This window comes from Falco rusticolus, chromosome 2 (assembly GCF_015220075.1).
Source record: "Falco rusticolus isolate bFalRus1 chromosome 2, bFalRus1.pri, whole genome shotgun sequence".
Classification (NCBI taxonomy): domain Eukaryota; kingdom Metazoa; phylum Chordata; class Aves; order Falconiformes; family Falconidae; genus Falco; species Falco rusticolus.
Genome location: NC_051188.1, coordinates 91,416,945 through 91,443,820, shown reverse-complemented (window position 1 = coordinate 91,443,820; position 26,876 = coordinate 91,416,945). Strand labels below are relative to the sequence as shown.

Genomic DNA, 26,876 nt, shown 5'->3' with positions numbered 1-26,876 from the left:
CAGGCCCTTCCTCCCTCTAGCCTCTTCTATGCCCCCCTCCATCTGCTGACTCTTCAGACTCAGCTTTTACAGCAGCAGTTACTGGTCAATGCCATACTATGGACGTAGGAAGAATAAGCACAAATTCCTTCTGCAAATTAAGTCATGCAGGTACAGGACTGATACATAAGAAACCTGTATGATTATCAACTACGCACAAAAACTCTGCATTGTAGGTAAACCCAGGGTCTGCGGATAGAACTTGAGAGAGAAAAAATCTGAAGTGAAAAAACCCTACCTTTTTCACAGAAATCTGCTGGAAAACCTTCATATTCACTGTCAGGACTATTATGGCCTTCATTATGGTCATCAAACAGTTTTAGATCACAGTCTGGATCCAGGAAGCTCAGATACGTGTGAAAAGAGGTGGTAAGAAATTCTGACAGCTTACCTATCTTCACCCTGCAAACAGGAACACATACCAAAGAGCATTAACAACCACCATTTTGATATTGATTAATGCTCAATGAGCTTTCAACAACTCCCAAAATTCTAAGACCTACTGTTAAATCTGCCTTTAGTAACTACAAAGCAGCAGATACTGATACTGAGAAAAAAAACCCCACAAAACAACAGTTGCGGATCCATCTGGGTACTTAACTGCTCTGCTTGCTAATTGAACCTAACTGCATTACACCTACAGGCCTAACTCAAAGTTTAATGATGCAGGGTGCTGTATGTTTACATGAAGAGAGACCCTAAACAAAGACTGCAAGGATAATGCATGAGGAACTGGGGCTGAGAAGTTCCTCTGAACAGCAGTAGCTTTTCACAGAACTGCACTGCTGCTAAAAAAAATCAGAAAGCACATCTGATTGTCGGAGGAAAATACTGATTGAAAGACGGCAAGCAGAAAGAGAATAGGAAGGTACAATTAAATTGCTTTTATATGTTGATGAATGGAACACATAAGCTTCTCAGTACTACACGTAATTCATGTTTAAAATGTGTCCGATAACTGTGAAAGATAATTACTTCTTAAAAACAGAAGCCCGGCCAAGATCAAGTTTTTGTATTTCTTAAGTTTGACATTTGTTTTTCCTTATCCACTAATGGCAGTCAGAGATGCTACACCTTTTGGGAGACAGATCTTTCCCACTACATCTGAAGTCCAGCTACCACCTGATCGCCAAATAACAACTAAAGCTGAAACTCCTCGCTCTATGGAGTTATAGTACAAGGTCTGTGCACTATCACGAGGTCAAAACTGAGGCCTGTACAAGATTTAATTAAAAAAAAAATAAATTAAAAATCATGGAGACAGTCATCTGGGGTTTCTGACATTACCTTGCACCTCCAAAATAACCATCCTCTAATTTTCTTATGGTGGCAAGAACTGCTGGATGAATGTCAGTACCATCATCAACTGAAAAAGAATAATGAAAGAGTTGAAGCTTACCAACACATCCTCAAATTATCATGTCCAGTGGATTACTGGGTATTCTCTATGAAGTAAATCAGACAAATTTAAAATAGAACCCACAACTGCTACCAGTACCAGCTTATTCAAAAAAACCCAAACAAGCAAGCAAACAAAAACCAGCCCTCAGGCAAATTCTAAAGAGATCTCTCAGGACAAAACCCAACCCACTCAAGACAAGTTCCAAAGGGATTTCTATCAAATTTCTTTGGACAGAAATAGTATGGAGATGATGGGGAGATGCAAGATTATAAAGGGGGAGTAAAACCAAAATGAAATATTACCATGTCATACAAATTCAGCGTATACTTGAGAAAGTTAAATTGTACTTCTGATGTTAGAACTCAGATGTTGAAACAGTCATGCCTCCTGCCTCCTCTCAAACTGACTTCCATCCTACTCCCCTGCAGTAATCTACTTTGCTTGAAAATCAAGTTTACCAAGCATTGTGTGGGTGATGGGAAACGTCAGGGTTGGTCTTCCTGTCATCCTCCAACAAGAAGTGAGGTAAGCCAGCTCTGTCTTGAGCATCTCCACAATCATCTGATTGTCTAGAGCCAGATAGAAGTGATGCTGGTCAGTAAACTAGAGAACAGAGAAATATGGTACATGAGTTGCCAGTGCTCTCATTTATTCCCATTTCCTCCCTTAAATCATTCACAAAAGCCATATGAGCTATTCCTGCCCACAAAACAGACTGCATGAATTAACCTAATAAGGCATGTGACTGTGAAAATGAAATCCATACTTATGCAGAGTCCATTTTCTTACACTTGTAAGCTGACTGTGAAAGAAGTAAGCCATACAAACAAAAAGTAGACAAACACAGCCATGAAGTAGAATCCTCACAATGACGAATTACAGTAACCTATGATCTGGAAGACAGAAGTACTGTAAATGTGGAAGAAAAAAGCTAACAGTAGCATGTTAAGGACTGGGAACTAGTAACCATATGTCTCTTGGGAACAATCTGAAAGTCAAGCAGAATACAGAAAAGCTGGCAGTTACTGTGGATAAAAGGTACACTAGATGTACAATGGTAAAGCGTGCCTTTTCCGCTACAGAGAAAAGCCAAGAACCACAATAAGAGATTATCATGGCTACTTCAGGAGCTGGAAACCAAAAAAGCTAGATGAACAGTGGTAAGTATGTTAAAGCTGCCACAATAAAAGTTAAGGAAGCATAGAAGACTTGGGGATGGGTCAGCACATAAAAAGCATGTAAATTCAAGCTGGACAAGTCCAGAGAAATTACTTCAGGGAACTTAAGGGACTAGCCAAAACAATCCCCGAGCCACTCACAATTAGTTTTGCTAATTGTGGATGAACAAGTCCCAGAAATACAGACAGAAGCAACACACCGCCCATCTTTAGAAAGGAAAAGCAGTGACAACATAGACCAGTCAAGTCAATTCCAGTGCCTGAGAGCACATGACAACAAAGCCAATTTGAGACTGCCAAGATAATTACAAAATGATAAAGCAAAATGGATAAACAGTCATATAAAAAAATATCAGCAAACGAGTCCAATTTCCTTCTCTCAGAGCAACTACATGGTAGGTACAAGAAACTGGTTGATATCTCTCAACTCCTGCAAATTTTCACACTAGGGAAGTGAAGAAAAAACATCTGATGTGGCAGAACTGCTTGAAAAATTGTTCTCGAAAGGTAGTTATTAACCACTTTTTTTCAGAATGAGAGGGTATCTAAATGGGGTCAGCCTTTGCCCCACACGTAATCAATTATTTCATTAGAGAACAGGATGAAATATAATCTACAAAACCACGGTATTTGTGGACATTAGTCAAGATCAACACAGATGAGCTGACTAATGTTAGGACTAATGCTGAGCTAACATTAGGAAGGTGAAATTAAACATTAAGTCATACTCCCCTCAAAAAAAAGTCAGGAGAAAATGTCTGGCTACACAGTACAACAGAAAATGTTATGGAGGTTTTAGTCAAACACAGAATAAGCAGGAACTGTCAGTGTGCTGCTAATGCAACGATAAATGCCATTTTGGAATATATTAGTATGCCCACACTTGACACATGGCAAGATTTTAGCTGGAATATTGAGTCCTACTTACATAGTAAGATGTGGACAAAGATATTTTGAAAAAAAATCATGACTAAGGAATTTTTACCTAATTTGCAAAAGTGAGAACGGGTTGGGGGAACAACACATAAATGATCTGTCATAAAGCTGCTTGTGATCAATTGACATTGGGAAGAATGGGAAAGGATCCACATTTTTGGCAGTAAATCTGATGTTTGGACATCATGAAGCACTGCAGAAGCCATCTATGGAGTCCACTGAACTTAAATCTTCCACTGGAACTTAAAGACTAAATTAATCAAACATCTATTTAGGAGGGTGTGAGCATTCTTTATACTACTTCAGGTGCACATGTTTGGAGTAGGAGACCCCTTGGCTGTCTAGTACCAACTGCTAGAATAAATCTACAGGAATAAGTGTGTTGTATTTCATTACATGCATAAGTAAGAGCCATTGATTCTGGGGGGATCCGAACTTTGAGTAACACTGAAAAAGGCACTAAACAGAAAACAAAGACAAAATATCGCTTCCTCTGCCCTACTGACCCTTTCAACAATACAATGAAAAGATCACATCTTAGGCTCTTGGGGTTACAGTACTTGGCACACTTACTGTGAAACAAAATTTTCCATCAAAGCAATCAGGAGAAAGATACATGAAGTGCCCTATCTCTGGAGAAAGTATTTCATTAGCTGGAATGTTGGTTCAGGCAGAGATCAGTAACAACTTTGTACTATTGATTTGCTGTGTCCTCCTAAGCCAGAAGCCAAAGAAGCCAGATTCTGTATGACAAGGTATTTATCAGCACTCCTACCATGCAGATCATTCAACACTTAAAAAAACCACAAAGCAAAGCACATCTGCTTTATCAGCTCTGCTCTACCTAGAGTGACAGCACAGAACAGCAAAGTGCTTCATTAACGATTAGCCATTAAGTAAGCAGTGATTTCTCTGCCAGCTTTACACGCTCACCTGAGGGGTAAAAGCAAATATTTGATTTCTTATCACATACAACTTGGAGGTGCCTAACACTCCAATATGTCGGTGTGGCCGTCCACTTAATTTCATGTTCTTGTTCCGGCCTGTAAAGAAAAGGGGAAGAAAAAAAAAATAATCACATAATATTTCCTCTATGGTTTTCCACAACAACCAGTTTAGGTAAGGAGACCTACTTCATTGGTATCAGCAAGGCAGAAGACACATAAAGATAACAGTGAGATGCTACAGACTGGTCCATTTGTAGCAGCCATCAATATAAAAGCTAGAGTTCTTCAAAAGCCTAATTAAAAATAGAAACTTTGGCTTCACTGACACTGACCACTGGATCAGGTTTTTCAATTACAGTCATTGCTCAGCACCCAAAGCTTCCCCACCAAGGTCAGGTGGTACACCCTTTCAAAAAACAAGGCCACCAACACACAACAGAAACTGCACTGCTTTCACTGTAGAACCTTAAAGATTCTTGCCTGAAGAAGGCTAAATCTAAATACAAAGTACATCTAAATACAAAGACAGATTTTTATTCTTTTCATCAGGCTAATAAGCTGCACTTTTCTCAGCAGAGCTTACTAGTGAATGATCCACAATGCACCATTTGCTCCAGCAGTCAGGAGCTGACTTGAATCTGTCTGACAAGGAATCTTCAATCTGTTCCAAATAACCTTGTGCCTGAAAAAATACCACTGTGAAAATTCCCAGAGAAGGCATTGTTAAAAACAATACACCAATGTGTCAAATCATCCTACTCACTCCCCTACTAGTGAAAGAAGGCTATTATGAATTATTATGTTTCCTGTTGGAATCCCCTATTTAAGACAAATTCTAATTTTGTTAAGCTTCTTCGTACAAATGCATTTTTTAAAAGTCAAAGAAATTGATTTATATAAATTAAATCAAAGGAATTGAGACAGTGTAAAGCAAGAAAAACAAAAAACCTCAAAACATCACCCTTAAAAAATACCTTGCACAGCAGCAGAAAGAGGTTTCCATGTTCAAATACCTACCCAGCATGGTGTAGAGGTTACTCAGGATGCGAGCTGGCTGCACTCTGAGTGGATGGATATCAGCCATGCTCTGAACATTGATCCCATGGTCTTGCAAGAGGTTCTTTATTTGATTAGATTCTGCCAAAACAGTTACTGTAAAACCGAAAATGAAAACACAAGTAAGAATCGATGTTCTGTTCAACTGTCACTACTGTCACCTCTCAACTAATGCATTTGGTTGACCAAAGAGGCATGAAGACCTTAATTCTTTCTGAATTTATCGGCCCGTGAGATCAAAAGGGATTGCAAGAGTGTCAGACAGATACTGGCTCTCTGCTTCTCAGCAAGTCTTGCCATTCTTGTCCACTTTGGACCACAGGATATTCCACGTTGGAAGGGTCCTCCCTCATGAGGCCTCTACTCCAACTTCCTGCTCAAGGCAGGGTCAAGCTCTGAGGTTAGATCAAGTTCTTTGGGGCTTTATCAGTTTCTTCCGATTTCTTTCAGTACCGCTGGTTTGGATCACGCAGTCTCTTTTAGCAGATAGGGCTTTCCCCCCATAAAACAAGGGGAAACATGACTTGCAAATCTTTGTTGTTTTAATACAGCGTACTGAAACAACACAGCCAAGTCAATGAGGAATAAGTGCTGTCACTTGTATAGTAACTTTACAGAGGCCTCAAAATGGCAGAGGTAAGGAATAAATACAGTCTCAAAATAAGAGGAATTTACAGTCTGGGACCTGATTCCACATCTTGTCCTGCTTGAGGTTTTGCCCATGTTAGGTGGTTTATCGGTTTGGGACTGATAACTCAGTATTCTTCTTTGCATTATAAATACTTGTGAAAGAATGCCAAAAATAAGCAAGCACTTTATTTCTACTAGAAATTAAGCACTTCGGAATAAAAAAATATCACCCCCATGATCCACAAACATGGGGTAAGCAAGCACCTGCCCAGGTCACAGTATCATTGACAGAGGGTGCTCCTGATAAACGAGCTGGCTGCTCTTCCAGAGCAGTACGAGCCCTTGAAAACCCTTTAAGCCCTGATCAGCTGGTGTTTGCCCTCTACTTAATTTTCTGGTTTTGGCTGTTCCTGCACTGACTAAGGAAGTCCCATCCTGCAGCAGCCAATAGATAGCCATAAGTCTGGCCACCTCACCTCTGTTTATAGAGATCCTCCCCACTCATGGCTCTCTGGTTCCTCTGAAAAGGGGCTGCACAGAAACCTAACTAAACTGACCTGTCAGTCCTGCTCTTTCTACCTAGAACCCACCAAGATTTTCCTTTTCACTACAAGTTTGCCAGTCTCCCAGTCCCTGACAAGCCTTAATGTTTTATCCACTATTTAAAAAACAAAAAAAGTTGTTAAACCTGATCTTCCCTCCTGTAAAAAGGCAGCTAGGCAAACAACCCCTTTCTCCTTCTCACAGTATCATCAAAGCATCTATATCCCATGCAAAAATCCACATTATTTTTAAACATGTCTTTCTTCCTTCCTGTACATAGGGACTTCACCATCACATGATCCAATTCACCCAGAACGTTCAAAAAACTCCCTCACCTTGTACCACAACATCAGGTTTAAATCCAGTGGAAAATCTCCTGTTTAAGGGATCAATTTCACCTGCAGCAAGAAACCCCTAGAATAAATACAAAGGAAAGAAAAAAAGAAAGGAAACAAACAAAAATTATGTAAAACGCTTCTGATGACACCCAGAAGAATTCTTAACTGATTTCCATATTTTATCAGGAGACACAGGACTTAAAGCCTGGTTTATCTACCCCTTCCACTAAGTAGTACATTCAATAAAAACAATGGCTGCAATATTTTTCAGAACAACAAATAAAAGGTTATGACTGACAATCTGCATGTTCAGGTTTCCTATTTTAGAGTTGCAGCAACTGACCAATTTTGCCAGGCCGGTGATTTTTTTTGTAGCTCCACAGAGATATTCAGTGGTTCCTTTAACAAGTCCATGGCTAATAAGGGACAACTCCACAGGCAACTTATGTCACAGAGTAAGGTATAGCCTAGTGGAGTAGAAACAATGCAAAGTCCTAGCTCTGGAACAGCCAAATCAGCCTGGGCATACTCCTCTAGCTTAATTATACATCCAGTTCATCTGACAACTTATTCAGCTCGACTAGAAACAGATATCTATATATAGCAAAAAAGCTCCTGAAAGCTCGGAGTCACCCTTCCATGGTTCATGTACATGTTCCTACTGGAAAACACACTGAACCCTGCCTGTCAACAGAACTGTACTTTAAGCACAAGCCATCTCAAAAGAAAGTGAAATACAAGCTCACCTACTATACAAGAAACAATTACCTCTGCTAATAGGCAACTAAGGATATACAATGATTGGCCCCAAAGATGAGGCAACTTTCCCACTGGAACACGATCCACTGAGTGAGGATTTTCATACTCCTCATCTACCTGAAAGCAAACATATAAACAAGAAAAATTACCCTAAAGTTGTGAAGAACAATCAATAACATGGAAGTATTTGAAAAGAATATGGTCTATCATCTAGCCTTTTTAACTTGCTGTGACATCGTGATCTCTCTGGTTTACTTTTAAGGCTGTATGTTTTCTGGGACAAGAACTGTGCTTTCTTATAGTACACTGCCCCACCCTTCAAAGCTGGGCATTGAATGGGGACTCTGCGTGCAGTTACAGCTTTGGTGTTAGCACTTCCCCTTTATTCTCACTATGCCTTTGCTGCCTTCTCTCTGGACAGCTTGTCAGTAATTGTGTGTCTGCTTTCTGATCCCTTGCAGGACAGCACTTAACTTCATTAATGCCCAACTAGATTCCTGAAGTAAAGGTGCTATCCAAAAATAAAGACTTTTTCACCTTTCCTGTGTTAGCAAGAATGGTCAATGGAAAAATTCGGAGCAGACTCTTATTAATTTAGAAAAAGGAAAACTGTCTTGGTTTTGAGGTATATAGATCTATTAAGGGTGGGGGAAAAACCCTCCTAGATAATATCTTTACTGTAACCATTTTAAAATTTCTAAATGACAGGCAAAATCTACCCTGTTTATTTGGCACATTCATCCGATCATCATCACCTCAAAATTCCCAAGGCGGCTCTGAACTCTTACATGCTTGTTCCCACTAGGAAGGCAATTCACAGTTCCCACCTCAGATCTGCAAGCAAGACATCAGCTGTCAACACTCCCTGCTCAAACTCAGACCAACCCAGGAGGCTCCACACCCTTAGTGAGTGAAGGCTGAGAAGTCTGGAGTGGGAGAAGCTGGCAGGGAGTGATATGAAGGCAAATAGCATGGAAAAGCACATAAGCTCATCTGAATTTCTCTCTCACAATGGGAGAATGAGGTAAACAGTAACAGCAAAGATGGGGTGGTGGTGGGTGGAAACCCAAACAAAACAAAACAAAAACCCCAGCCCAAACTCTAACTCTAATTTGAGAGCCCATCTGAAACCTGTTTATCTCTCAGATACAAGCTCTGGAAAAGAAATAGACTATCAACAAATAGACTACACAGGTAGGACAGTATGCTTTTTTTTCTTTCAGCTTCAGCTCCTAAGTCAGCATCAGCACTTCTTCGATATATGCCTTGCTACAAAGATTTAAAACTTTAGACCTGCTCTAATATTTCCACAGGCACCCAGATTCCCAAATAAAAAATGTGACCATTTGGACACCTGAAGTTCATCATTTCTCAGCAGGAGCTGTGAGAGGTCTCTTAACTTTTAAATAACGTGCAGTAGTTTTGTTTTTTTTTTATTGCTTGTTTAAATTTATCAGCTACAGGAAAACTATAAAACCAACGTTCATCTCGGTATCTATACTTTGCGTACTGAAGTGGATGCTGCATTTTCACAATACCTTTTCTGGAGGGACAGCATACAATTCAGGCATTAGCACTATTCCACTCTTCTCTCTAATAAGTATTCCTTCCAGAGCCTCTCTATACTCTTGTACCTGGAAATATTTTAAAAAAACAGTGAGAATTTACATTACATGCAGTCAGCAAACCCAAAAGAGTAAAGTTAAAGTTTTAGTACTTTTTAACAGTACTTTTCTGCTGAAAGTTCATTTAAAAATAAAAAGGGAGGGAGGGGTTGATGACTTGCTGATGGAAGATCAGGGTTCAGATTCTCAGAGACTGTTCCAGCATCTCTATTACCAGCCTCAGAAACATGAAGACATACCTTTATAACACGCTGCTGCAGTACAAAACTTCTAACATATTCCTATCAAGAAGCCATTGGAACAAATCCTACATGAAATTTGCAATAGACACCAATGCAGTGACACGGACACCAGGATTGCCAATATTCATAAAAGTTATATCAATTGTTAGCTTCCTACCATGCACATTTGTCTACCATCTTCTGAATTCTCATTTTCAAGTTCGGGAAATCTTTTTCTCTTACCCGATTTGCTTAAAAATTTGCCCGATGGAAAACTTAGAATAAACTGTTTAAAAATATCTAAGTTCACTGAACTTAAAATCCTTTTTTTCTTGTTTGTTAGACAACGTATTACGGACAGGAACGCCAGACTGATACAAGATAAAGAACATTTAATATTCTTTTTACCAGATCCCTTATTTTGTTCCATTTCTTAACTACCTCATTACAAACCTTTACTTACAGGGGAACTGTTTTCAAGTGTTACCAGCACCCACCTCTGAAATGCTATTTCTGCTATCCCTTCTGAGTAGTGGAACATGCAAAGTAAAGCAACCACAGGTTCATATTATGGTAAACTGATTTTTCAGTATCCTGTCCTTCTCCACTCTTTCAGTCCTCAGGGTGCTTCTTTTTCTACCAGTTGCTGCCATTGCAACCAGTTCTCTGCAGATCAGACACTCACCTGAGTGCCTCAGTGACTCATTCAACCATGTTTAAATGGTGGGAACTGGGAGCAATTGCCCAGTCTGACCATACCCTAGCACAGCCTGTCTGCACACCATAAACGAAAACAGGTATATACCATGCCAGATAATCCAACTAATTTCTAGAGACTGCTTTGTGAAATGGTATTTTACTCACATGACTGAATTCTGATACTCCTCTTCATGACCTAATGCCATTTCTCTATCAGACTATTTTTACTGTGTTCAGGAAAGCAACTTATATTTTCTAGTGTCAGTAAGTATTTCACTTGATTTACAACATCTGGTACAGAAAGAGGGCTTTTTGGTCTGAAACTCTGTTTTGTTTCTGATTCCATTTTATTTTTTAAGGGGTTATGTTTAGCAGACTGTTGTCCCTTTGCATACTAGGCACTTCTAAATCACATGTATTTTTACTTCCTTCAAGCCACCAATCTACAGAAGTCCTGGTATGAATACATTTAGTCTTGGTTACTTGTCACTCTTTCATTCACCAATACTCTCCAGGTGCCACTATAACTTTGGAGGGTTCAACCAGTTTGGCTCCCCTGACTACTGAATGCTTGACACAGTGAAGGCGTGAAGTAACTCAGGCAATCAATGAAAATGAAATGGCTCCTCATAATCCAATCTCAGATCTCCCTGAATGTACAAAAGGACTGAAAGCACTATGAATCTTGTTCTCAGCAGCCAAGTCACAGAGGTCAGGGGAAAAAGAAGCTGGTCTCATCCTGAATTAATTGGGAAAAGAGCATCAAGGTTGGTGGTAAGACAGAACCAGGCAAATAAATCCCATTCAGCCCAGTTTGACCACACCAGCTAACAGAGCCACTCAACCTCGTAGAGAGCGGGCAACAAGGCCTCAGTGTGCACAACGCTGCAGCCTCTACCATGTCACAAACTCCCCAGGAACGTGGGATTGGCTGAAGACTACTCCCATCCTGCTGATGGGGTATCCAACTGATACCCAAATTAAACACAGAGCAGAGCTACAAAATACCGTGGGTAAATGGCTTTGCATTTTCATTGAAAGTAATTTCTCCTTTCCTCACCTGAATTTTGTCCTCATTAAATACTCCATCAATTAGGAAGTATGTCCAGAACACTGGCCACTCACATTCTATATTCTCAAAGAGCTTGAGCTCAGCGGGATCATAGTGCAGCCTGCTTGGATCCTAGAAATTCAATCATACTCATTTAGTCACTAATATTCCAATCATAATGGCCACCTATTTTATACAAGTAATTAAAACGAAGAAACCAATAAACACACCAGAAATAGCTTCCACAGTCTCTTGGCTTCTTTTTCACATTCAGTCCCAAACTCACTTAATCGCTCCCTAGACAAATCAACTTTTCCCAGTCTCAGAATCTAGGCGTCACCCAAATAATCTTGGCTCTGTCTCAGTTCAAAGATATTTTGGGAGACATCAGACACCGCTTCCACTTAGGTACCATAAGCATAACTAATGGTTCATTTCTTACAGGATTATTAATAAAGTTCTGTCCTTAATTTGTTTTCAAACCCTTAGTTTCCTTCAGATGTGTGTCATCCATTTCTAGGGTGGATACTCCAAATCCACTAAGACGTCTCAACAGCGATACAGACAGAACTTCACCCCTTCATGAAAATGAGACAAAGATTTCTATAAACAAGAAATAAAATTATTCCTAATGCCTACTGAAAATATACATCAGAAGTACCTCTCTGGGTGTCTTGTAGCCATCTCTGAGAAAGCGACAGCAGCCATAGCGGCCCTGTAAAAACAGACAAAATAGAAAACTTCACATACTGTTCTTCCTCACAGACTAACATCAGCATAAAAGTTATGTGCCGAGTTTTAAGTGTCACTTGGGGTTTTTCCTCCTTCTCTTCCACACACGGATGAACCAAGTCTGGAAACCTTTGTTTAATTAGGATTTTTGTTTAAGAAAGGGAGGTTCTGCTTCTCTTTCCCTCTGAAAAATAAAAATAAAGGGAATCCTTACCTGCAATTTGGATATGATTTCACTCTTCGTTACATTAACAAGGTTTAGATCCTCCACTGCAAAAGCCGGGTAAGAAATAATAGACAGAAGGCCAGCATCTATCTCCTTTGATGTGGATGCCCTTGGCAACATGGAGTATAGAATAGACTGAGCGAGACAGGAACAGAAGACAGGGATGTAAAACAATTTACCTACTTCAAAAGACTATGTCAAGTGCAAATGGAATAGACTATACTACCTGCAAAGTGACAAAGAACTCACTGCATGATTTTTTTTAACTGAATTAGAAAGAATGCTTCACACCACTCACTTTCACACAATCTACTAGAAAACAAGGTGAACAGCATAGTCTGAAGCCATCCTTATTACGTCAAGTGCTTGGTTCAGTTAATCAACATTTCATTTAAAAATAAAAGGGAGCAGGTGGTTGGTTTTCCCCTAGCAAAGGGAACAGAAGACTAATTTTTACCTGACAATGTTCTACTTCATCAGGAAGAACATGAATCACTGATTTGTGTCCTCCATGAGCTCCAAAAAGATCTAGTTCATCAATTGCTTCCAAAGCAGCCTTCAAGAAAAACAAAACAACCACCCAAAATCACTGAATACCTTTTAAGCCAAGTATACATCCTAGCACTTGTGCTTATCCTCTGAAGGAAATTACCTAAGACAGAAGTTCGCTCCACAGACATTTTTTCATCTTCAAAGGGAAGCCTGGCAGTATTTTAGAAAAACTAAGTATTTCTGTTTTTCTGCTAGCAGGATACAGGACTGATGCACTGATGACCCTTCTTACAATTTAAAGGCAACGCAAAACAATGGGGAGACGGGTTTCCACTGAGATAATGTCTAAATATCAAAGGACTTACTAATAAATGCTTCTCATGTCCTATATTCCAAAATAGCCCCCACTCAGTGATCTTTCACTTTTCCTGTCTGAAAGGTTGTTCAAAGAGGAAGGCGGCACCAGCCTCTGCTGATTCTGGGTCCCAACAGGAGAGCATCACCACACTCTGACACTATCACTTCTCGAGGGAAAGAGAAAAGAGATGTCTGCCTCTCTCCACAGCCAGTCAAGGCACAGCACATTCCGTGTCAACAGGGGAATCGCCACATCTCATACCTCTTGGCCATAATGCGTTTGCCTACTGAAGACATCAGCAGCCCAACCACCCACTCCATCTGGACACTTCTACTTTAACCTAGCAGGCCACAAAACCTGGCTTTGAAGCAGCGAGGTGTGAAGCACCATGCAGGGAATGTGCCAGGAAGACAGCAAGGACTGGCCAGAGCCAGGCTAGCAAAGCCCTCCTCTGAGATGTGTATTCACAGGGTTGCAGTAGCACTGAACATTGCTCTGTGCCCATTTTTCTCCTGCAGCTTCACAGTAGTGTCAGTCTCTGACAAATGAAGGATTGTACAGCACCACCTGCCTTATCTCTCTGCAGAGGGACAAGCGTATTTTTCTTCTTCCAACACAAACATGGGTTTACTGGCTCTGCAGAGCCTCTCTAGCTGAGTGCTAGAGCAAGCAGTTGTTCCCGATAGCAGCAGAAAGCCCCACTGAAGAATTGATAGCCTGGACCATGGGCAGTCTTAACAGTACAGAAAAGACACTTGAGAACCACTCAAAGGCCTGTGCTCTGTGCTGTACTGCTGTCGTGGGTAGCCACACAAAGCAGATATGAGGCATAAATGTTAAGAGGGAATTCCAGAGGCAGATTACAAAAAAATAGCATCTATCTCACCCTCTGCAGCACGGCTTCCAGTATGCCCCCCAAGTCCCCACCCCAAACAGCACTTTTATTGGACTCAGAGCCACAGAAAAGCAAAGCTGTGCAGCGAGTCCCACGGGTCATCCCGACATCGACATGCCCAGAAGTTGTGCAGAGACCATGGCAACCTGCACCAGACTGTTCCCTGCAAGAAATCTCGTAATGGACAGCTAAGAGAGAATAACCTCCCCCATGGACACCACCCCATTGCTATCCAACTGAACTGTGGCAAAGACCAGCAGGTTTTCCCTCTTGCAGTTACACAAGATCTTGGTAACTAATATATCCCACTGAAATGCAACTAAACCTTTGACCTTAGCTACGTTTGGCTTCTATGAGTCCCCCAGACACCACGTGAAAAGGCAGTTGCCAATTACACATTCACATTTATGGCTTTCTGAGTTTCATTTGGTATCTCTGTGACCTTGTGCTATGGGGGAACCAGAAATATCCACTTTCTTTTAATTACTTATTAATTTTTTTTCTCAAAGTTATTTGTCAATAATTTTTAGACTGATAGTCTGTTGTTTTCCAGAACTTACATCCAACTTAATCTTACTATGAAAACATCACATATAATACTGGGTCTGGAGAATTATGAATGAGGGACAGAAAACTAGAGGCCACTTTATGAGACTGCACCTCACTGAATCTATCAGATTAATGGCTCAATGAACCTGCTACCCTTCTTGCAATCAATCCCCAGAACTCCACTGAGGTCCTTCAATGAAAGCCGTTATCACAAGGACTTGACACTAACAAATATTCACTCACGCCCAAATAAAAATTCTTATACAGTCAGTTAAATATTGCAGTAGCCAAGACCACCATGCAAAGGAAATAATCACGTTTGTCAGAGCCCTTCAGCATGACAAATCAACCATGAAGAAGGTATCAGGAAGACATTCTCACTTTGGCCATCCCTACGGAGCTCGCATTCAGTTCAGGGATGCCCTGGTTTGTCTTATCACCACGTTCCCAAATTCCATAATCCTGCAACAACAACATCATCAAGAAAAAACGGCATGATTATATATAAAAACAATGTTTCCCCCCCTCACCCCCAACAAAATCAGACCCCTGCATGAAATTTGTTTATTTGACTTAAAAAAAAAACAACAAAAAAAACCCACAAAGAAAAACAAAGAAAAAAAGAAAGAAAAAACAAAAGGCTTCAAGTCTCCAAAGAGCTCCTCCCCATATTTAAAGAGCAGCACATAAAAACATACCCTAGCAGGATCAGGTCTACAGTGATGAATCACTGTCTTCACAGAACACACAAAGCTTTTAATTCCTTCCTCCTGTGTGTGCTTCTCCCTGTGCCACTTCCAACTTTTCACTTTCCAAAACATTTTTTAACACTTGGTTCTTTTTAGAAAGAACCTTAAGCTTTTAATGAGACATCAGGCAGTTTTATTAATTATCAATAAAGAAAAACTATTATTAGATAGATATAGATTGAATATATACACCTCACCCGGGCAGCAGTAAATCCTCCACAGCCCTCCCACCATCTCCAAAGATAATGCTCACAATGTAGAGTACTGACAGGTTCTGATACCTTACAATGGAAAAAGAAGCCTGTATTTTCCTTCTCCATCAATATATAATTTTCCACCCACATCTGAGCAGTGTTCAGGTGATTTACACACAAATAACTACTTACAGCAACTTTGTAGGCAGCTTCTATGTAAAAAACAAGATTCTGAATAAAGGTAACTTCATCGAGGGTGAAGATAATACGTAGCCCTGATTAAAAGAAGAGAAGAGAGTAATTACACTGTATCAGAACTGAAGTATTTATTCTTCAGTGAGTTTCATGCTTTTGTTTATTTGCTACCATCTACTCCCCACTGAAATCAATAGAAAAACTCACGCTGATTTCAAAAGATCAGGCAGCAAGTCAATACTTGCTACTGATAAAATACTTCAAATGCTACCAACACATACTGTTTCGAAGTTTCACAAACCAAAAAACACTCCTGGGAGGGTGGCATTCAGACACAGTTGGTACCAAGCACAGACATCTGAGCTAGCTCTGGCGCTTGAGAGCTGTGCATCCCAATTCCCACAGCTCCCCATCCCGCCTCGCCCGCTTAAGAGTTCTATTGAGGGACCATCAGGACAAGCAGGTGTCCACTCTGCAGGGGTCAATGGCAAGGGGCTCTGAGGACAGAAAAATACATAAGGAAGTAAATCCTTATCCTCACAGGAGGAGTACCGTTCAGAAGGGCACAAAATAAAACAGTACCAGCAAGAAGTGGAACACAAATGGCACTAGTGGCACCTGACTCAACATCGCCACTCTCTGAAGAAACCTAGCTGTCCATTAGGATGTCCTACATAGTCTTCAAACACGAAACTCTTCTCTGACATGACTCTGAATTTTTCATGTATTTGTATGCCAACAAACATTAAGGGAATGAACGTTGTCAGTTACTATAAACATAAAATCGTAACTAAGTCATATCTCTTTTCCAGAGAAGTATTTTCATCTGAGTAATAATTAAGTAAAGGTCTCTGAAGATAGTTACTTTTTTTCCTTTTCAAGTGAATGCTACAATGGCAAAAGAGTGCAATAACAGTCAAGGTTAAAAGGACTCCTGCTTACCTGATGCAGTCATCTGCGCCAAGAAGAGCAGGTACAGTGAAGTTGCATCCACTTGTAGATGCCCCCACTGGTCATCTCCAACCACCGTGGCACAAGTTGCAGAGTTATACTTGGCATGTAGGCAGTCCTTGGTACTCTGGGTGCGTTTGAACTTCTCTACCTTATCTACCTACAAAGCCACCACAAATATAAAATCTGAAAGATTTTGGAATAAATTCTCCAAACTATTTCAAAATGAACAACTCTTCTCAGGTGAGGAGAAACTTAAAGTCCTAATTCCTGTTAACTCACTTCTGTGTTCAGATTGATCAGAGTGCTTAAACACAACTCTAGCTTTAGGCTCCAGCTAAATCCACACCTCTTCAGGAAAGAAGATGTAATTACCTTGCTTAGTTCAGATCTTAGTTACAGGTATGCATCTTGGTGAAAATCAGTTTGCAAATGCAAAACTGTGATTCACTACAAGCACAATCTCAAAAAGGTGCAAGTAAGATCAGAGTTTTGCTCAAGAGTTTTAAAAAGACTCCCCACATCATCTACACATATGCAAAAAAAAAAAAAAAAATCACTCTACAGAAAAGACACAAGAAATACATGCTTCAGATGAAATGCTTTGCAAATACAACATGTACCAATTCAACTCATACCTATGACATTACCTGTCTCATCATACACTGTAGGAGTCCCCGCATCAGCTTCACAACATTCTGCAGGAACGAAACAGACCAGTGACATGGCCAGCCTCATCAGCTGTTACAAACAATGTTCAAAAGTGACAAAGTTCACACACCCTACTAATGTCCCGCCAAAGGTAATAAACCACATATTTGCCTGAAATGCTTTACATACCTTTATTTTTTTTTAGTACAATGGTTGAATTTTATTCCCACATCCCTATCTAAGAGAACAATCTTTTCCCAAAGGCCCTCTTTAAACAGTGCAGCAACTCTGTGGTTCTTCTATCCAGCCAAGGAAGTAATAGGAATGCTATGTATAACAATAATAATAGTAATAATAATAATTTTTAGAGTGGCAGATCCAGGGAACACTCAGACATTGACATGACTGGCAAACCTGCGGAGTTTCTTCTGCTTTTTATAGAGTACAACAGAAAGCAGACAACTAATGTAAAGAAACGGCCTTTAGTGCATACAAGGATAAGCGCAGGATTTTGCCTTAAATGAAGAAATCAATCCCATCTTTTTACCCCCCAAAAAACAGAGCCTTAAAATATGATGGTGCAAACTGAGTCAAAGTTATTCTGTCACTACAGGCCTCCCTGGTCTGAACTGTACATGTCAGCATAAAATCTACTCAGTCCCTTAAAACAACAGCAGCACACTGACACCATCATTCACTCCTCATTTAACCCACCTCCACACTCTTACTTCTGGTACCCACTTTCCCAGCTAGAGATTATAGAAATTAACGGTGTGACTTACCTCCCCTTCCAGTTCTCCAGCACATGAGACTTACCAGCTTGGAGACTGTTACCTTGTCTGTTTTGATCAGACACATGTACAACTTCCACGAGACAAGTGCACAATTCAAAGATTGCTGCTTTAAACAGCATGCTTCTCCTTACGGGGAAGAATGGTCTAGCAGATAGATTGTCACCCTACGATCTAAGCTACCTAGGCTTGATGTTCTGCTGCATTATACACCTCAGGAGGGATCACAAGGTTTAATCAGAGACTTGTACACCCGGGCATAAAATCTCTCAGAAGCCTAGTTTTCAACAATTGGCCAACTGATGGAAATTTGACCCCTCAATGCTTTTGTTTTGTTTATATTTTAGTTCAGATGCTAGTCTCTCTGCCACTCAGTTCTCCAAACCCTGCTTGCTAGAAGGCTCCAGGAACCCTGCACACCACATGCTGCGTGGATGCTGCTGTCACAGGAACAAGACACGTACTCCAAGTGGCAAAACTGTGCCAGATCCTATATACAGCAGGAATGCCAATGTACCATTCAAAACCACTACTATATGAAAAAAACCAAACAGCATAACTGGTTAATGCTAAAACTTTGACATACCTGCTCGAGCTCATAGGCTTTGGCCTTATCCTCATCCCGGTCCGCATTCTTCCGATAAGCCATTCCCAGCCCCCACACAGCCAGGATGCTATAGATGTTGTCCCGTACCCAAGCATCTTTATGGTCCGCACCAGCTGAAAGCAGCCCTGTAACTGGATTCTAGCCATGGTAGAAGGAATAAAGAACAAACATTACTGCCTGAAATCCCATCTATTAAGAAGCACCAGTTCTTTCTGTATCAAAGAGTAATAAAACAAAAGAGAGCGCCAAATATGATTGAAGATGATTGCATGCTGAGGCTGCTCACAATTTCACAACAGAAGTGAGGTCCCATCTTTTCTTCCCAAACTCACACAAGTGAAATGCAAAATTTCTTTGAACAGTTCAGGATGTAAAGCTCATAGCAGCCAGCTGGGCTTCTTCATCCACACAGGATTACTAGCTAAGTCACTGAGTGAAATTTGAAATACATTGAGGAAATAGGAATTTAAATTTTACGTATCTGTAAGGAAAAGATGGTACTGAGTTAACATGAGAAATTGAGTCTGGGATCTCTTCTTCCCTATGCAACTGGTCTGTGGCACAATCCTGAGGAAGTAAAAAACCACTACTTCTGTCCTAGGAAATTAAAAAAGTATTTCTATTTATTTACCTACTGGATTTATAATAGCTAAAGCATGAACGCATGTAAAGCCTTTTTATATTCTCCTTTGGAAAATGTACAGAAAGACAAATTCTGATGGTGTTGAAAAGCAACACTTCCTGAAAACCAGCACACTGAGTAGCCTCCTGCATCCCAAATACTCCATTAAATTTTTCATTGCATCATTAATTCCCATTGCTTCATTGTCATAATTTTTAAGACCATCTTTCTCAGCTCTATGTTCTTTATTAACAAAAAAAAAGAGAGGCAAAAGACCAACAGAGATTTCAATCAAATCAAGCCTTTACAGAAAACTTCAGTGAACAAAGACTAATTGCCAGGGCTGCTGTGACAAGGGGTAAAGATTACAATAATAAAGATAAGCAAAATTAAAAAGAATACATACACCAATTTTTTATTTCTGCCACACACCGGTTCACTCTACTCCTGTAGTTACTTTTAAGAAAGAAGTTTTGAGAGGGAGGAGCGTCAATTACAATTTCCTGGGCTTTGCAGCTGTCAACTGAACAGGACATGGGTGACAGCCTGACACATGTGACTGGGCACAGTCAGAGCTATTGTTATGGTTTAAATACAGCAATCTCTAGTGGCTCGTGGAGCGCTGAAACATGTAGTTCTGCTGAAACAGTCCCTCAGCATAATCTTCACAAACCAAATGGCAACCAAAGGACAGCTTACTTATCTATTTGATGGGGAAAGTTGCACACATGAACCCAAAGAGCTTAAAAAACTTTTTGAACTTGAAAAGTCAGACCAGGGAGTAACAGAAGAACAAATGAGCAAGCAAAGAAAGGAGACCCCGATCCCAGTTTATCACTGTGCCCACGTGATAAAAGCTAGGATCTCGAAAGGCAGACTACACATTCCCAGTATTTTTAGAGGGCACTGTGTTTCCCTCCCTCCCACGAAGGACAACAAATGCCTATGTACCTGCAGGCCTGGCTTGACAGAGATCGCCCTGCTATCTGAGAAAATGATCATTTTGGCTTATTTTTCCTCCCACACTGGGCTGGCTGCCAGTTGCAAAATAAAAATGCCTCCAAGTAACAAGATGGAAATCCCAGAAAAATGGCCCATGCAAGACTTTAAAAGACCATTCAGTCCCCAGGGAGGGATCTGCCCATCTTCAAGAGGCTGCATTAAATACATCCAAGGGCAGCTATCACCATTTCAGTGCCTTTGGTTCCTCTACAAGAAGGTCCCAGTTCTTGGGGCTTATTGGGGCTGGCTTTCACAGACTGACAAATTAATGTCATTCCTCATGCACATTCAGAATGTTAGCAGAACACCACAATATATTAATATTTTAAATAGTTTTGGTTGGGCTTTTTTCTTTTTTTTTAGAAAGTGCTTACTCTTAAAAACTACAGTTATTTTTACCTGCTGACACCATATGAAAAGTACAGCCCTTACAGGGTGCTAAAGAACCCAAAGAAATATTGAGTGTGCTTAATGCCAAAGATGTCAAAGGGATTTCAGCTCAGCTAGTACTTCAAAGCATTATGTCTACGCAGCGATCACTAATTGGACTAGCAGGTCTCATCCTGCAAATCACACTGCACATACAGATCCACACAGCAAAGAATTTTACCAGCACCCACGGGCTCTGTCAGCTGAGAGCACTGCAACAGAAAGCTGATTGCTGAACTAAGACTTAAACTGTTATATCATGCCAAATACTACTTTTAAGTCTATCTATTAATCCGAAGACAAAAAAAAAAATCCCCAAACACAACACCAGATCCTACAGGGGACCAGATGCTAATAAGAACTTCAGCAATAAAGGCACAAAAATAGCAAGGTCGTAACCAAAGCAGCAGTACAAGTAAGCCCAAATTTAGCATCTTGCTGAAAATCTATTTATTTTGCATCTGTCTCTTTGATACATCAAACAAAAAACAATGTAAGCTCCAGCAAAGTTTGCTGATGGAGTGTTTGCATGAAACCAGCCATAACACAATTGGGGTTACCCATAAGTGTATGTGTGCTGGTTTTGGCTGGCGTAGTTAGTTTCCTCATGGCAGCTAATATGGGGCTACGTTTTGGATTTGTGCTGAAAACAGCGTTGATGATGTTTAGTTCCTGCTGAGCAGTGCTTACACAGAGCCAAGGCTTTTTCTGCTTCTCACACCACCCCACCAGCAAGCTGGCTGGGGGTGCACAAGGAGTTGCGAGGGGACACAGCAGGAACTACTACTAACCCTGACCGACCAAAGGGATATTCCATACCATATGGTGTCATGCCCAGCATATAAAGGTGGGGGAAGGAGGAGGAAGGGGGGAACCTTCAGAGTGATGGTACTTTGTCTTTCCAAGGAACTGTTACATGTGATGGCGCCCTGCTTTCCTGGAGATGGCTGAACACCTGCCTGCAGATGGAAAACAGTGAATGAATTTCCTGTTTTGCTTTGCTTGAATGTGCGACTTTTGTTTTACCTATTAAACTGTCTTTACTTCAACCCACAGATTTCCCCAGTTTAACTTCTCTGATTCTCTCTCCCATCCCACCAGGGGAGAGTGAGCAAGCAGCTGTGTGGTGCTTAGCTGTTGGCTGGGAGTAAACCACGACAGTATGCCAGATGCGCTTTCCTTATCAGCTCCATATGCTTTTCTCTTATAGTACCCTAGCAATATTTAAAGTGTATATAGATGATAAGTTTTGCTATTTCATGGACATACCTTATCTCATGCAAATTAACAAGTGTAATAAGCAGCCCAGAACAGCCTTCTGGTGATGCTCTTCAGCGCTTGCTCAGCTACAGTATCGAAGCACTCCTCTGGCTCGGGTCCCCAGGGGCACATGCAATAGCTGGCAGACTCTACACCACAGCAGGCCAGTATAAGCAAAGCAAGGGCATGAGACAGGAGCCAGTAATTTGGTCTTAGCTTCCTTGTACAACCTTTAACAGGATTGTACTTATCACTGTGCATGCAGCAGAGACTGATCAGCAGAATGCAACACTTGCAAAACAAGAAAAAATTTGCTACGAATGCAATCCTGCAAAGTGGCCCAAGTCTGCATATCCGGCATGCTTGTGGATGCGAGGTACAAAGTCAGAGTCACACGTCACCCCTGTGCTGACCAGCAATCTTAAATGCCTCCTGCCTCTTCTGCCAGGCTGCTCCTGGGCAAACCAATGGCAGAAATTTCCACTCCCTGGCTCCGTCCTGAAAGGCATCAGGAAGGCACCAGCAGCAGTGAAGCAGCTGCCCAGCCTGGGCTATTCTGGTCCCAAGCAAGACAGGGCATGTAGCCCAGAGATAATGGTCATAACTTGCCCATGTCTAACTGCATCCTTTCACCCAGCTGAACAGGACATTTACAATCTACTGCGGTGCAAAACCATAGAGTATAGGTACAGAAAACAAATCTAGAAACACATCTTGCAGCATCTCTGGGCCCTCTTGGGATATCACTGTCCCTCTGCCTTGCTGCTAGCCTGTGACTGGCTTTCCACACACAGAAAACTTACTTATCGCCTCCCCCCACCACTGAGCTCTCCCCAGCATTGAGCACTTAGTGGAAAAGGCAGCACCAAGTCATGAACATGCATCCAAGCACTGTAAATAGCAATTACAAAATTCTAGGTCACTGGGATAAACTACCATATTACCATTAAGTTACCCTTATTATTATTAACTATTAATATCATTAAGGCATAGCTTTCATGGGGCATGTTTGATCTCAGGTTCCATCTCTCCCCTAATGGAGGCTGTTATCAGCATCCTCATCCTATAAATGTGGAAATCAAGGCAGGCACTGGAAGCCAAAGTGACTTGTCCTCTGTCATTCTGCAGACAAAAGGCAGAGACAGGAGCACAAGACAAGGCATCTCCTGCACTCCAGCACAGCACTCACACCATGTCCTTGCATTTCCTCCTGTGAGTTTACAGCAATTAGTACACAAACATTAATTCACAGGTGTCTGGACCCTGTGCACACAACAGCCAGTGACAAAAATCTTACTGCCCTAAGCCAATTTGGGTCCTACCCTCTTATTTCACTGTTTTCCAGTTTCTCATAACTCTCAGCAACTACGTCTATTTGGGAACCGATTCGTGCCAGAACACTTGTTGCTCTCATCTTGATGTACTGAACTGTTTTAAGCAAAGTATGGTGCTGCAGAACACACTGCAATTCCCCGCTGCCTGCCTGGGCGAAGTGAGCACATTAAGCAGCCAGCACTACGCTACGTGCTCCTCTGTACGGCCTGGCCAAAAACCAGAGCGGGTCACAGGTTTTTTCCTACCAGCCCCGACACCTTCATTCTTGTACAGCTCACACACCGGCAAGCCAGAGCCCAGGCGGTGTCACATCGGGTGATGCTCCACCGACACCGGGGCTGCACAAGCTGCAGGGCAGCGGCCCGGGAATCCCTGGGACGTGCCCCGCCGCACACACGCCGAGCCCCACCGGGCCCCGCCGGCCCCGCACTCACACCGCGCCGATGCTGACAGGCAGGTTGTGAAGGCCCTGCCGGGGAGCTCTGTGTCACTGGGCCTCAGCGGTGTTACGCGCACGTATATACATACAGTCTTACAACGGGTGGGCGTGTGTCATATCGCCATGCGCTGTATTATTGTTCGCAAGCTCAGACCTGCTGTATTTTCCACGTATCTTCCGACGTGCGTTTATGTAAGCGGCTAGCGAGCCCCCCGAGGACCCGCGCCGCCTCCGCGCTCCCGCACCGCCCCAGGCGGGGACAGGAGATGCGGCGCAGAGGCCGGCCGCCGGCCGCAGCAGGTATTTTCCTCCCCCGGCCCCGCCGCGACCCTTGCGCACCCAGGTTACGGTCACCGGCCCCGGCCGCTCCAGCCGCTCGGCGCAGCCCCTCCGCGACCCCCGCCGCGGCCCCCCACGCCCCGGCCGGCCCCCCAGCGCCGGGCACCCCCGGCCCCTCACAGGCGTCCCGCGGCGGCGGATACCCTCACCTGGTGGCAGAGGATGGTCCGCTGGACCAGGCGGGCGTAGCCGTCCAGGCGCACACCCGAGTTGCTGCGGCTCCTCATCGCCCCACGGCCGGCCCGCGCCCCCCGCCTCAGCCGGCCCGGCTGCCCGGCCCAGCCCCTCGACCACAGCCACGACCGGCGCGGCGCCACTGCCTGATGGCGGCCGCTGCCTCCTCCCTCCCTGCCGGCCTGCGCGGGGCGGGGCGGCCCCCGGGCTCCTCCCCCCGGGCGGGACGGGGCGGCCCCCGGGCTCCTCCCCCAGGGCGGGCGGTGGGAGCGGGCGGCGCCGGCTGTGGCGGCGGGCACATGAACGGGAGCAGGGGCAGGGGCAGGGCTGCTCCCGCGCGGGTAAGGTGCTTGAAATCCCACATTCAGCTTTTCCGAGGAACCAGCAGGCTTCTTCCCTGCAGTGTTCGCACCAAGGCCCAGCGCGCTGCCCTGGGAAGCGGCAGGGGAAGGGCAGGAGGCGCCGCGGGGGTCCGTGCTCGAGGGACTGCCTGGGAGCAAAGGCCCAGCGGCGGGAGCCGCAGCGCGACAAGTGACAAAAGTTAGGCTTAACTGTCAAAAATAAAGGAGATTTTATACATCCTCATCGTTAAGTTCATAAGATAAAATGCAAAAGGCCAGAACATTTGTTGGAAGGTGGATTTTTTCCCCCAGCCTTAAAAAAATACCGTTTTGACATCTGAGAGAATGAAAGCCTTGAAAAAAAAAAAAAAAAAAAGGCAAGAAAGCAAGGCTTTATCAGGTGTCGTCACACCCCAGTCTTGGCTTTCCAGCTTTACTAATGTAAGGATGTAGAGATTCCTGCTGTGAATGAGCCTGCTGTTCCCACAGCACCCGCTAGGGGCGCCAGGCAACGCGCGGCCCTGCCCGCCCTGCGCTCGCCGGCTGGCGCTGTGACGCCGCAGCTCCCGCACACGGGTGGGCCAGGAGCAAGCGGAAAGTAGGGGAGTCAGGCAAAGAGAACCGAGACTTGGGAACTTGACAAAGGCTTAAAAGGAAAAAAACCACAAACCAACTAACCGACCAAAACCATGTGTTACAGTTGCAAAATCTTCAGAGTTCGCTCTGTGCTCCTGGCAGCAGGGAGACACGATGGTGAGTGTGGATGGACAGCCGCTGGATGGACGGCTGCTGAAGCACGGAAAGGCTGTTGCCGAGTAGCTGAAGGTGTGGGATTCACTGAGACTTCCGAAAGGATTTTTTTTTCTTTTTCCTCATGTGAAATTACAGCATTAAGAGAGTTAATTTTGTAACTAACTGATGCTTACTTCATCAACTGTGTAACCAACAGCCATGGCTGAGAAAGCAGGCTCAAAAGCAGATGTGTTCATTCAGCAGTGGCGGCAGACAGCATTTCTGTAGGGACTGTGCAGCAGGCAGGTGACAAGCACTACTCACAGGTTTAACTCCATCAGCCAGCACCCTGCAGCTGCAGTTCGGTGAAAGCTGTGCAGTCCCAAAACAGACCTGTCCACTCTCCCCTAAACTCTGCATGAACTTCCTTCTTCAGGGCACTACTTTTTACAGAAAAGATTGCATATGCTTAGGGAACAGGTTTGCTCAGCAAGGTGGTTCCAGCTGTACACAGCCTGTTGCTGTTGATCTATGACTAAGCTTAAAACTTCCTTAGAGATGTCCTCCAGTTAGCTTTGGCAGCCACAAGATGATGCACTGAATCTTACTCTGTGCTCTGGCAAGCGGTTGCAGCTTTCATCGAGCCCTGGGCTGCCATGGCTAAAACGCTAGCAGTGCACAAGAGACCAAGTACCAAAAGGATACAACACCCAGTGTGCAAACACTTTTTTTTGGCTAGTTTAATGATGATAATTATTTACTGCGCTAAAACACTATGCTGCTGTGGGTGCAAGATTTTACTACAGTATATGTGTGCTTTTAAGTGGCGAAGTCAGAAAAGACTCCTCACCCCCAGGAATATATCAAATAAAAAATGATTAAAAAAATTCTAACATATGTTAGTGTGCAGGAATAAAAACAAAGGAAGACTTTAGTGATAGTGAAATATGCATTTTCATAGGTAAGTTAATTACTGAAGCCAAAGTCGCCATGGACTTTTGCTCATAGCATTCTTATGGAAGAGCTTCAGCAGATGTGAGTGTGAGCATTGGCTGGGCAGACTTAATTTCGGGTTTTCCCGTGAAAGGCAAAATATGTAGAAGACAATAAATGTTAAGGGCTAGGGTCTGCACTTTCTCCAAGAGGTTATGTACTACAGCTCATATAATCTGAAGAATTCTAACAAAAACCAGCATAATGAGGCATTTATCTAAAAGACAAAGTTTATATTTTTTACGTGTTTTACTTGCTGTAATATTTTTTTTACAGTTGAAAATATAAATACAAGAACATTAAATAAATTTACAGGAAACAGTGCAAAGGCAATTAGCCAAACAGTTAAAGCATTCACAGAAATGCATTCCAGCTACTAGCATTCCAGGAGAGTCT

The 26,876-nt window shown here is 42.7% G+C and overlaps 1 protein-coding gene across 3 annotated transcripts in view; it reads right to left on the bottom strand.

Annotated features, from left to right (window-relative positions):
• PHKA2 (phosphorylase kinase regulatory subunit alpha 2) overlaps positions 1 to 24,589 on the bottom strand; it is a 49,140-nt gene extending 24,551 nt beyond the window's left edge. For 2 of the 3 annotated variants that reach the window (XM_037377244.1, XM_037377245.1), the window contains exons 1-18: positions 24,390 to 24,589; positions 18,794 to 18,952; positions 17,416 to 17,463; positions 16,757 to 16,925; positions 15,812 to 15,894; positions 15,058 to 15,138; positions 12,840 to 12,938; positions 12,371 to 12,517; positions 12,086 to 12,139; positions 11,434 to 11,556; positions 9,367 to 9,462; positions 7,838 to 7,945; positions 7,067 to 7,145; positions 5,520 to 5,654; positions 4,489 to 4,598; positions 1,900 to 2,044; positions 1,327 to 1,405; positions 278 to 441 (exon numbers count right to left, since the gene is read on the bottom strand). In XM_037377244.1, coding sequence (XP_037233141.1) covers positions 278 to 441; positions 1,327 to 1,405; positions 1,900 to 2,044; positions 4,489 to 4,598; positions 5,520 to 5,654; positions 7,067 to 7,145; positions 7,838 to 7,945; positions 9,367 to 9,462; positions 11,434 to 11,556; positions 12,086 to 12,139; positions 12,371 to 12,517; positions 12,840 to 12,938; positions 15,058 to 15,138; positions 15,812 to 15,894; positions 16,757 to 16,925; positions 17,416 to 17,463; positions 18,794 to 18,952; positions 24,390 to 24,467 — 1,957 coding nt within the window. In that variant the 5' untranslated portion in view covers positions 24,468 to 24,589. Of the gene's footprint in view, positions 1 to 277; positions 442 to 1,326; positions 1,406 to 1,899; positions 2,045 to 4,488; positions 4,599 to 5,519; positions 5,655 to 7,066; positions 7,146 to 7,837; positions 7,946 to 9,366; positions 9,463 to 11,433; positions 11,557 to 12,085; positions 12,140 to 12,370; positions 12,518 to 12,839; positions 12,939 to 15,057; positions 15,139 to 15,811; positions 15,895 to 16,756; positions 16,926 to 17,403; positions 17,464 to 18,793; positions 18,953 to 24,389 lie in introns of those variants that run through there. The other variant, XM_037377246.1, reaches the window with a different exon arrangement.
• Between the last annotated feature and the right edge of the window lie 2,287 nt (positions 24,590 to 26,876).